We start from the raw sequence: 12,466 nt of genomic DNA on the forward strand, positions 1-12,466 counted from the left end.
ACATGACCGTATTGAGAAATACGGTCATAATTAACACTTACGAAGTTAACCATGAAATGCCTATTTTAAAGTAGATTATAAGAGATATTTCTTTTTTAATTTATTGTTTTTCGACATTTTAAATTTTCTGCTTCTTCTTTTAAACTGTCAGTTGTGTACTAATTAAAATAAATGAATTTTTAAGAAGTTTATTTTTCATGTCATAGTTTCACACTTTTCACTTTCTTGAGAAAACTTCACTGATCAAACAGTTATTCTTGTTATTGCTGTATCAATCCTTACAGAGAAAAGATGATACATGCTGGGTAGACTAATAACGTGTAAACTAGAATCGCTGAGTATTTCTTATAATTACTAATTTTTATTTTATAAGGTCTAAATGAGTTTAATTAAAGGGAATCACACTCGAATTTTACTAAAACACTAAACTTTATTCAGCCAATTTATCCTTTTTTATTTTTTGTACTTTTAGGGTGGACATGTTATTACACCTTTACCTGGATGTACACCTTTGAAACCTGGATCAGCAGTGAGTTTCTGAAATGTTAATAATAATTTTCGTAACTTAATTAGTTAACAGAATGTATTGCTTGGGCTTTGCTGTATTCTTCTCAGAAATAAATTTAATAATTGCAAGCTATTGTACACTGGATTTTGACGAAGTTTTTTTTCCCCAGACACTCCCATTCTTTGGGATTGTTCCCGCTATTTTGGATGATCAGGGGAAAGAAATAGAAGGTCCTGGTGAAGGATATCTGGTAAGATAACTTGATTATAACTAAATTAATACAGATTAATTGTAATAATTATTATAATAATTGAGGAGATTATTTTTAATAAAGAATAAGCGTCAAGAAAACTTATTTATAGTTTAGAAGTTTAAATACATTTTATGAAGAAGAAATTTGTGGAGATTTTACATTATTAATTAAAAATCTAATTTAAATCATCATAAAATATTTAATTATGAATTTCCGAACGTTAACTCTAAACTACATTCAATGAAGTGCATCATTAAACACTTCATTGAATGTAGTTTAGAATGATTATTACCACGCTATTTTTCATTTAATGTCTTTAGTTCAATTTAACTGAGATAATCTAATCGAAAGTGCATGAAAGTAATTGATGCTTTTATTTTTAATAACTTTCTAGGTAATTAAACAGCCCTGGCCTGGTATGATGAGAAGTTTGTATGAGAATCCCGAGCGATTTGAGTCCACTTATTTCAGTAAATTTCCTGGCTACTACTGCTCCGGGGATGGTATGTAAGAAAAGATATTGTAAGACAACAAATTTTATAATGAGCTTGTAGAAGCGAATTATAGGAAGATATGTAACATGGAATAAAGACAGAGCACTACAATCTTAGCTAATACGTGATTCAGTGAATGAATGAAATTGTTTTCAGTCTTAATGTACTCGCATATATATATAAAGGTGTCGTATTCCTTGGTAGCAAAAAATGTACTAAAGTCTTAAGCGTTATTAAAGTGAATTATCACTGTGTCTCGTAAAGTACCACACAGACTGAGAAAGGGTGTAAAGGACTCTTTTAGTTAACTCAAATAAAAATTAACAGCAGTCACCACTCCTACTTACAAAAGCCAGCATTTATGGCTTAAATCAAAGACAATGAAATTTACTTAATAAAAGTAGTTAGCCTAACGGCTACACGATTAGAGTAATGCGCAAGCTGGCTCTGACTTGTGACAAACCTAATGGCAAGAATAAAGCAACGTCGCAGAATACTACTCTGAAAAGAAAAAAATTAGCAACATGGCCTTCAGCAGCAGAACACGCTCTGATTCTACCCTCTAAAAAACCTTTAAATACCATCTTTTTATATCCCTTGATTATCACGCGAGCTAGAAATTTGCATTCTGGCATGAAAATGGCAAATGAGGAGGATAGGAAAGCAAATTAATGTAAAATAACTGGTTAAAGAACTAAGCGAAACTTTACAATATTATTATGTTTAAATTAGATAAAACCACTAATACGTTTTTCTCTTCATATTTACAGAGTACTCTATGCAAGTGATTCCTAAAACTTTTATAGCGTGTGATGTAAGAAGGAATGAAAACTCTCCTCTTCGTAGTTTAGAATTTTAATTTCATATTTGTTTGCTGATAAATCTGGAATATTTTACGCATTCAATGTTTCACTTCTACAAGCTCCACGCGTGGATAAATATTCAACTAACTAAACCAAAGAAACTTTTGCCTTGATTTTTTTAAGAGTGGATCAGTATTTGATCATAATACTAAAAAATTTCCGTATGTTTTTTGTTAGAAATTGCACTATTAATTCCCTTAAAAATATTTATTAGCAGTTTTTCTTTTAGCATATTATTAATTGGAGTTATTTATGTCATGCAAAATGTTTCAACCATGCTTTTTTGCAGTCCTTTGATTTTCGTATTTTAATTTTGTATTATCTCACAAACTTTGTTGGAAAGTTGGAAAGTTTTGTCATATCTTTTGCTGCTGCATAAGCTTCTACCTGTTTAAGCGGCGATTTCTCTTACCAATTTTATCTCTGTTGCCGAGGCAAATTGCTTAAATTGCAAAAATGAGATTTTCACTTTTTTTGCGGTTTATGAGATCAAACTGGATCATCAGTCTGTGTAGACAGTTTGAAATACACAGATGAAGATGAGTTTAAAGACAAAACTGAGAGAAAAATTTGGGGAGTTGATAGGTTTGAAACATAAAATTTCCAACACATTGGAAAAATCTTTTTTATTTTAATGACGTATTTGAAAAAGTCAGCCCGAAACGTTTCTTTAGAGATTAGTGGAAAAGATTATTTGTATTTTCTGAATGTAATCCTTATCAAAAAGTGAGGAAAACGAGTGTCATACCAGTTCTTCTTTTTATTCAGTTGTATTAACAGTCTATCACAGTCCAAGGCCGTCTTAATAAGCTTCCTCCAACGGATCCGATTAGTCGCTACGATCCGCAAAAGATTGAATTTTTAAATCTTGAGATCTGCCTCCACAGAGTCTATCCATCTTCTGCGAAGTCTTCCTCTTTTCCTGATACCCTCTACACTTACAAAGGTCACCATTTTAACAGGTTTCAAGTTTTAACAGGATCCGATTAGTCGCTACGATCCGCAAAAGATTGAATTTTTAAATCTTGAGATCTGCCTCCACACAGTCTATCCATCTTCTGCGAAGTCTTCCTCTTTTCCTGATACCCTCTACACTTAAAAAGGTCACCATTTTAACAGTTTTAAGTTGTCATATCTAAAGATATGCCCAAGCTGCCTAATACGATAAGATCTAATGACTCGGACAACATTAGGTTGCATGTATCTTCTATATATTTCATGGTTAAACAAAATTCTCCATCTGTTATTTTCTCTAAATGGGCCATATATTTTTCGTTCAAAGATTAGAAGTTTCTTAACCTGTTTTTGTTAATGGGAAGCGCTCACTACCATACAATATGATAGGTCTAATAACACTTGTAAAAAGATTTATTTTTGCCTTGAAGTTTGATTATTTAGACACTAGCACTTTCTTTAAACCATAATAATATCCATTAGCTCTCGATAATCTATTGTTAATTTCTAATAATAATCTATTGTCATAATAATAATCTTTTAAAAATAATCCACTGTCAATTTAATATTACAGTGTAAATACATTAGAGATGATAGGACAGAGATACGTAAACTGAGAAACGTCCTCGAAAGTGTAAGAATTCGTTTGCAGTGGGAGAGGATTACGTACTGTACTAGTTACTGTTATTTTATACTCATTAATGGTTATTTTACCAATTAACAGCATAAAATTTAGAAATGTTTTGATATGAATTCTTTGCTGCTTCGGCATAAGGAACTGCTAGAAATGCATCCGCCATTTCTGTTCTGGAGGAGCAGCGAGAAAAGTCACGAAAAATACACCTCGCACTACGTAGAATAGGTCAGTCACGGTATCTCTACGGTACTCTACGGTAGTATGATATCTCCTCGAAAGACTATTCTCGCATTTTGGTGATCAGAGGCTACCCTACCTGATTGCAGTCTTCTGAGATATGGATTCACAACTGACTATAATAGAATTGTGACATTTCATTTGAATTGAACTAACAGTTAAAGGTTTAACTTCCATCATTCCTTTATGGCTCATTTCGTCTCATACTCGCTCAGTTTAAGAGATTTGTGCACATTAGTTCGGCAAATGGCATAGTATAAACCGAAAGAAAGAACAATAACGGATGACTTGTAAAAGATAAGACATTTGGCTCTGTAACGGCCGCCGCACTTGCCTTGCATCCAGAAAAGCCGCTGTTCGATTGAGAAAGCTTGGTCGACATTAGTCTCGGTTGATAAGTTCATCTTGATTTATATTAGGTTGTCTGATCTAAAGATATTGATTGTAGCCTTGAATAGAGATATCTGTGCTGCCATTCGATTGAATTTAAGTTCCAGTTTATTGTTGTACAGTCAAGGATACTTATTTAGGTTTTATAATATTTTAATTTAATACTCAGATGCTGTGAGCAGAATAAAATTCACTTTTACTTGCTTGTGTGTTTATACTTCTATAGTTAGCTTTAGGTAGAGAGGATAATTTGCGTCATATCTTTAAGGCAATACTTTAAGGGTGGGAGTTTGATGTAGGTACTTAGATTAGTAGAAAGGTCTTGCAAGTGTTAGAGTTACACACTGTCCAATCGGAAGCTAAAAAGACAGCACTAATAAAAAGAAAAGGTCACATCCGTCGCAATGATGATGCTGGAAGTCGCAAGCATGACCTCATAAAACTACACGAATTGAATGATGAAGCTCTCCTTTATCTCTTACATTTTCGTGATCAGTTACCAACTCACTACTTTTTTTTTTTTTTTTTTTTTTTTTGTTCTTTGGATGGCTTTCTAACTGGTCATCAAAATTAAAGGATAGTGAGAAAAAAATGTGCTCACTAAGTTAATGTTGCAACTAATGCCCATTGCTGTAATTCATTAAATGCAGTTGAACACAAAATTGCACTTCCACGCATAAATTAGCGACGGAAATATGCAAATTCGGTGATTGACAATGTGGTGCGCAATGGAGGCATGTTGGAATTCCGGTTTGTAGTATTGTTTACAGTGAACGTGGTTTCTGAAAGTAATCAGTATTCAATAGTTATGGCTCAAAGGTATCATTTAAGTGAAGGTCAAAAGTAGCGAATAATAGGTAGAATCGAGGAAGATCAAATACAAATGGAGGTCGCCAAGATTTGGATATCTCTCAAGAGTGTGATATTAGGAGTTAGGAGCTGCTTTGTAAGCAATGGATCAGTTGATATATAACCTGGTCAAGGGAAATCAAGAGCAACAACTGTATCATAAGAGCGTTTTTTGTCGTTGTCTGCTCGAAGAAACCGCGAAGCGACTGCAAGAAATTTGGTTTTAGACCTTCAGGGTGAGACAGAAACTCAAATTAGCTATTCTGCTGCTGCACGATGGTTTAACGAGACTAGATTGTATGCGAGAAAACCAATGGTTTGTGTCTCTCTCATTCCGGCTTCCAGAACAGCCCGTTTAAACTGGTACCATCGTCACGTTCAATGGGACCAAGACAACTGCGCCCGAGTATTGTTTGCTGATGAGTCTCGATTTAGTCTGAATAGCGATTCTCGGCGTGTTTTGATCTGGAGACAGGAATGAATACGCAGTTTTGCCTTTCCTTATCCGTAAAATATCCCATTTCCAAGAGCGCGGTTTAAAGACTTGGGGAGTAATCGTGACAAATGACCGCACTGAGCTGCATATCTTCTAATAGTTCTATAACCTTTCGGAGATATGTGGACGAGATATTGGAACCCGATTTAGACATTTTAGGAGTGCTGTTGACACAGAGGTTTTGCTAATGGATGGCAATGCTCGGCCTCATCGAGCATATGTGGTGTCAGAATACTTGCAAACAGAAGATATCAGTCGAATGGTTTGGCCGCCTAACTCATCTGACTTGAACCCGATTGAGCATGTGTGGGATGCCTTAAGGCGCTGAATTTCAGTTCGCCAAATTCCTTTCCGATCCTTCAGGAGCTAAAAAGAGCATTTTTAGAAGAATAGCGTGCAGTTCCATAAGATATGATCAACACTTTGGTAAAGTCTACGAAAGCAAGATGTGAGTTATGCATATCTGTCCGGGGTGACCATACATTATATTAAAGAAAAATGTTTTCCTCAAGAGGTGATTTAATTTTTCCATCATTTTCCAGTTTCCATAAATTTGGTTTTAATTTCAGTGTCTTGCGAATACTGAACTACTAAACATTGTAATTTATGTTAACTAATGATTTTATACAAATTTGTATTAATAGTTTTTTATTAAGTATCAGTTACATTTTATTTCTGCCATTATTCTTTAACTATGATGACCAGTGTATTTTCATGAAGAATACAATGAAAAAAAAATGTCTTCTGAGAGTCTGGTATTCTTAGAGAAGGAACTTTTTTTTACGATGTTTTAATCTTCTTGTCACAGAGCATTCGAAAGCCATTGATTGCATGGCGCTGATTTTGACTAAAAATCTCAAATTTGGCAGTTAAGAGCAAAAGTATGATTCTTGTAGACGCAAGAGTATTAAATTATGATTTGAAAATGTTTTTGATTTTCAAACAAAATACACTTTACGTATCGTATTCTACTCTATCTAAAAAGAAGGTTTTGTAGTTGTTCCACTCATGTAGATGAATTTTATATTTTACACATACGAGACAAATCAGGTTAATAAGATAAATTATGCAACTTCATTCAACTATGATAATGGCGGCAGTTTCTAGACATTTCCAAGTCGAATTTTGTTTTTATTCAAGAAATGATAAAAAAAAATTTTTTTTCTTGATGAAATTTAAAATGTTTTCGTCAAAAATATAGTTCTGAACTTGATTATACATAGGCAAGTTGAACAATTTCTGATTTTTCGTTTCAGGTGCCAGAAGAGATTCAGATGGGTTTTACTGGATTACGGGTCGTATGGATGACATGCTGAACGTGTCTGGTCACTTGTTGTCAACTGCAGAAGTGGAATCCGCTCTCGGAGAGCATCCATCTTGTGTGGAGGCGGCAGCAGTTTCCCTTCCACATGCAGTAAAAGGAGAATGTCTTTACTGCTTTGTTGTTCTCAACGAAGTAAGAAATTAGATGAAAACTTAAGTCTAATTTACAGAGGTTGTTTACACATTTTTCCATCCCTGTTCGGTATAGTAGTAAGCAGTAATGACAATAAAATCGTTCGGAAAACAAATACAATCTAAATTCGAAAGAGTCCTCTCCGACTCTAAAGGAGTGATATTCCACCTCCCTCTAATGCCGAAATGGCACCAACCTCGAAGGAGCGATATTTCACTCTAGTAAAAAGCGGTCCCTTTTCACACAAAAACAGGAGTGACCCTTTCTTCGTTCGCTCTTTTTCGATAGTCAGATATCGCCCGATATTCGGGTGAAACCACACACATTACAAGGAGTTATAATAATAGTCTGCTCGCTCCTTGATGGTGCGATTTTTATATAATTATTTTATAGGCAAACTGAAAATTGGTATTTGATATGTAAACTTTATAGCTGATGTATTGTTTTAGATATCTGGTTAATATTATCTCTTGAAAAAAATATTTTACACTACTTTTTAACATGCTATTGTGATTTTAATTATCTAATATATACATCTGTTTTAGATTTGCTACCTGTGTACTTACTTAAACATTTATTGGCGATGAGATTTCTTTCCAGATCTAACGAAATATACATATAAAAAAATTACATCCATATTAAAATATTGGAAATTCGGTGTAGTTAACATTCTGAAATACTTAACACTATCACTTTCTCACAGAATATATTTTATTTTACAGAAACATGGCTTTTGCCTTTATGTGTAGTAAGCAATAAAAATAAGAACGTCAATGCAACTTATATATAAAAACTAGATTATGAATCAAAGTAGACCATCACTGAAATAAAAAAACACAGTTTAAAGACAATCATATCTTCATTGTTTAGACATATAGTTTTTCTTCCAAATCTAACGAAATATACATATAAAAAAATTACATCCATATTAAAATATTGGAAATTCGGTGTAGTTAACATTCTGAAATACTTAACACTATCACTTCCTCACAGTACTTCTGATGTGAAATTACTTTGAACTCACAGAATATATTTTATTTTACAGAAACATGGCTTTTACCTTTATGTGTAGTAAGCAATAAAAATAAGAACGTCAATGCAACTTATATATAAAAACTGGAATAGCAAGATATTCGCAATGAAAAACTTAACTTTTGAATAAAAAATAAGGTTTTTCAGGTACTTAAAACTTTGAATAAATATTTCAGATATTTTCAAAATTTGATTTGAGAAATCAAAAAATGCTTAGTTTCATAAAAGAAATTTAAAAAAAAATCATTTTAGATGAATCATATATATATATATATATAGTGATATACATTCTAAATTTTGTATACATATTTTAATTTAAAAAAGCAAATTATGCTTATTCACAAGATTTGGGCACGTAATCATGTAAATTGTAAGCTAAATTTTCCATTAAATAATCATTCTAGTTGGAAAAGTAATTTATTAAAAATAGTTCTTGACAGAATTTTATAATGAAAATTTGAATGTGTTAGAACAGCTGATCATATATATATGTGTCAGTAAACCTGTATCATAATCTGATAGATTTAACTTCTTAAAATGCTACTTATAAGTGACTATATTAATACAATTTGTGAATTGATGTTACTAGTAGTTTGTCTACTTGAGCATAATATGCATAAAAAAATCGAATAATAAATTTTAATATACATTGAAGTAAGAAACAAATGCGAATTTAATTTCCCTTACATGAAAACTATTCAGCTTTATTTTTAATGTATGAGATTCAGAAAATAAGTAACCATAAAATACTCTCATGCTATTGTTTTTAGCTTCATATATTGCACAAAATATTGCAAAAGAAATGTTTCTATTTCTTATTACATAATTATGAAGAGCTTAAAATTAATTATTCCCCCAAATTATGAATAAAGTCTAAAATCTTCAGTTAGCTTGTTACGCTTTCTATTTTTGAGAAGTTATATGCATACAAATTCCTATACATTAATCATTACAGGTGAATAAATGCTTACATATACTTTTAGACTATAACTTATTTTTATATATGCTAATTCCAAGTCTCATTTGGGAAAAATAAAGTAAATTTTAAAGTGAAATAATATGGATTATAGCTCACATGTGTAAGCTAAAAATTCATTTTTCATAATTCTGCTGAAAATTATTATGTATTTCATTTATTGATTAAATCCGAATAGGAATCATTACCATAACTGCAGAATTATAATAATTTCAATGAACAAAGTATTTTAAATATAAGTGAAAACAAGCACTGCATGAAAAACTCTTTATTAGGAAATATATGTACATATATATAATATATAAAAATGGAAAATATGACACTAAAATGACATTAAAAATATGAAATGTAATGCATGTACAAAATGCAATAAATTCAGACTCGAACATGTATTTAAAGAGTCCACACAAGCTCTAGGAGTGCTGACATTATACAAAAGGCTTGCCACAAAATTATAAAAATTTGTTGATGTATGTGCATATTGAACGCTAAATACAAAATTAGTTTTAAATAGAATGTCAAATGCCTTCATGGCATGATTTGGGCATGCTTTTAAGTGATTTACTGCTTTAATATAGAATGAACTTGTAATACACACTATAATGGGCTGTTTATTCTGAGCTGGTCCAAGAGATTCCATGTCTTCTATTCCCTGAAAATAAATTTCTTTATTAAGAATACATCCATTACCTATCTATTAGGACAAGTCAAATACCAATGAGCCATACTAGAAAGTTTATCTTTCCAATTAAAAAATATCGCCAGAAAATTTTTTCTTCTTTCAAAAATAAGTAATTCCTAGTAATTTTATTCATATAGAGGTCTTTTGCTTTTAGTTTCTGTAAAAATGCAGTATAAATACATATAGGAATATGTAAATATTATATTGATGCAAATATAAAATAGGATAGTCTATCTGTGCGTTGCTTCTTAATGAAAAATGTAATAAATAATGTACATAAAAATGTAAAAAAAAAAAACAAACTATATGGAGAATTAGTCTGTCTTTTCCTTATGAAAACAAGTATCATCCCTTCATAATAAACTATTGTTGTTCATAATAAACTATTGTTATTGTAAAGATGTTTGTTCTTGATTTCATGATCGCTACAGTCTGGCTGGAAGTGTATCTTTTGAATTTCACCTTGAAGCAATTTTTCCATCACTTTACAAGTTAAATAAAATTCTGACAGCTTTTCAAAGCCTTTATTTGTCCTTTAGTTGCTGACATGCCATCAAAAATCTGCCTAATGGGAAGGATGCCTCCATGGAGGTCTTTGTAAGGCAAACTGGTTCGTATACACGTTACACATGGAGAAAACCACAAAAAAGTCCATGCAGCCAGCTCCTTCATGCGATTCAAACTCTGGACCGAACTACCAGTGCTCAGCGACTTTGCCGCTGGTGGGTAATATTTAGGGGATGTGCATTAATGTTCGGAGAAAAAGCATGATATTAAGCATTTGTAAGTAAACAGCCTGTTAAACATGCTATTTAGGGCATATAAATTAAAATGAGCGCAGGGGCGTAGCTAGAGGGGGGCAAGGGGCATCTGTCCCCGGGCGCAGGATCCAAAGGGCGCCAAACTGATGTTACGGCATTTTAGAATTAAATGTTTTCCATCCTTGGGAAGCAGTAGGGGGCGCGAAATCTTCAGTTGTCCCTGGGCGCTGAAAACCCTAGGTACGACTCTGAATGAGCAGCAAGAAATATAATATTAAGCATACGTAAGTAAAATTTACATAAAGTAAATATTAGTTACTGAAATCAATTTGGCCTTCCCCCATTTTCTCAAAATTGTTCCAAAAACTGTTCCGTTAAGAAAATTTTCGACAACATATTATCTTAGAAGGAAACATTCTTTAAACGCAATTTAATAGTTCTTTGACTGTATCTCAACCATTATGCTTAATTTCATGCCGAGACAAGTACTCGAGTATGCAGTTTTGTAAATTTTCTTTGCAAACACTTTAAAATCACTTTTAGGAAACATAGCACGGAAATCAGATAAAATAATAATAAATTGGGAAAAAATGACACATGCAAATAAATTTTGAACAGCAGCGAAAGAAAGCGAAGATGCCGTAAGAGAATTCTACCAGCTTTGTGCTTTTGCAGCGTTTACATTTACTGGATTCTTTGTGGTAGTGTTTTCGAAGGCAGGTGGAAGGATGGTAACTTTGAACTTCTGCAGTTCATAAAATTTCAGACTGCAGTTCCAAATACTGATATACATCTGTAAATTTTTTTCATGACTGTTGCGAGAAGAATTTTGCAAAGTACAAATGGATTAAAAAACACCTAAGACTGAGAAATTGTACCATACTGTCTACAAATCAGCTGATAGAGTAGTAAATCAAACTTTTAGAATACCATTAATGATTTTGTGTATAAGGAAAACAAGCAAAATAGTACTTTACGGTATTAGAATTAATGTTTTATTTCAAAAATAAACCCAGATATTTTGTTTTTATATATATCATTTTGACATTTTATAGACTTTTTATTGTGCACTGAGTGAGGCAGCAAGAACTCTGGCTACACCTCTAACAGTGTTCACATAACTTAGTTATTGAAAATGTAAACAAGCTGTGTTACCTGAGTCTTTAAATCCTATCTAAACCAGAAAATGAATTCATATCAGTTTATTAAAATCAGGTTACTTACATTTCTTTCCTACTTTAAAGGACTGTGGATAAGAAAAGGTTTATAAGACTTGTTTGATACAACAATAGCTTTTGCTAATGTAAACAATTATATTATTTTGAACATTACTTCATCAGATCCTCACTCATTTTAATATCACTAGGAGAAGATATAATAACTAATTGAAATGAAAAGGCAATAATCTTGAAAAGTAATAAGTAAATGTCATTAGTTTAACTTTCTAACTATTGAGTTGATGTATATGAATTAATCTATGAATCATTTTAGAATTATCGTTTAAATTAGTATATATTTCGACAATTTTGAAAGTATGCCTGACAAGTTTTCTTAGAAGGGGGAAATAAATAAATAAAAATAACCCGTCGAATTAGGTTTTCTCCCGCAATAGAAGGGAGGGGAAGCTGTTTTTTAATTGTGCATTCTATTATCTGTTAATAAAATAAGTTAATTTTTTAAATATGATAGGCGCTGCCACAAATATAAGGCAATATTGCTTAATTTTCATATTATAAAATAAAAATGCATCAAACATTTAGGTTTTATGGCTTACATATAAAAAGTCGTTTTGTTTCAATTGAAATAAAAATGTTTAGACATAAACGAATTTTACTATTTAATTAAGTCTGAAAAAAACATGCCTTACATTTTTTAGAA

General features: G+C 31.9%; 1 protein-coding gene across 1 annotated transcript in view; it reads left to right on the forward strand.

Annotated features, from left to right (window-relative positions):
• LOC118205469 (acetyl-coenzyme A synthetase, cytoplasmic-like) overlaps nucleotides 1-12,466 on the forward strand; it is a 68,497-nt gene that overhangs the window by 47,822 nt on the left and 8,209 nt on the right. Inside the window, exons 11-14 of the mRNA XM_035377756.2 lie at nucleotides 473-529; nucleotides 678-758; nucleotides 1,156-1,264; nucleotides 6,938-7,137. Coding sequence (XP_035233647.1) covers nucleotides 473-529; nucleotides 678-758; nucleotides 1,156-1,264; nucleotides 6,938-7,137 — 447 coding nt within the window. The remainder of the gene's footprint in view (nucleotides 1-472; nucleotides 530-677; nucleotides 759-1,155; nucleotides 1,265-6,937; nucleotides 7,138-12,466) is intronic.

The sequence above is a fragment of the Stegodyphus dumicola genome, chromosome 2 (genome assembly GCF_044657685.1).
Source record: "Stegodyphus dumicola isolate Sdum_Otavi_A_Nest chromosome 2, ASM4465768v1".
NCBI classification, from domain to species: Eukaryota; Metazoa; Arthropoda; class Arachnida; order Araneae; family Eresidae; genus Stegodyphus; species Stegodyphus dumicola.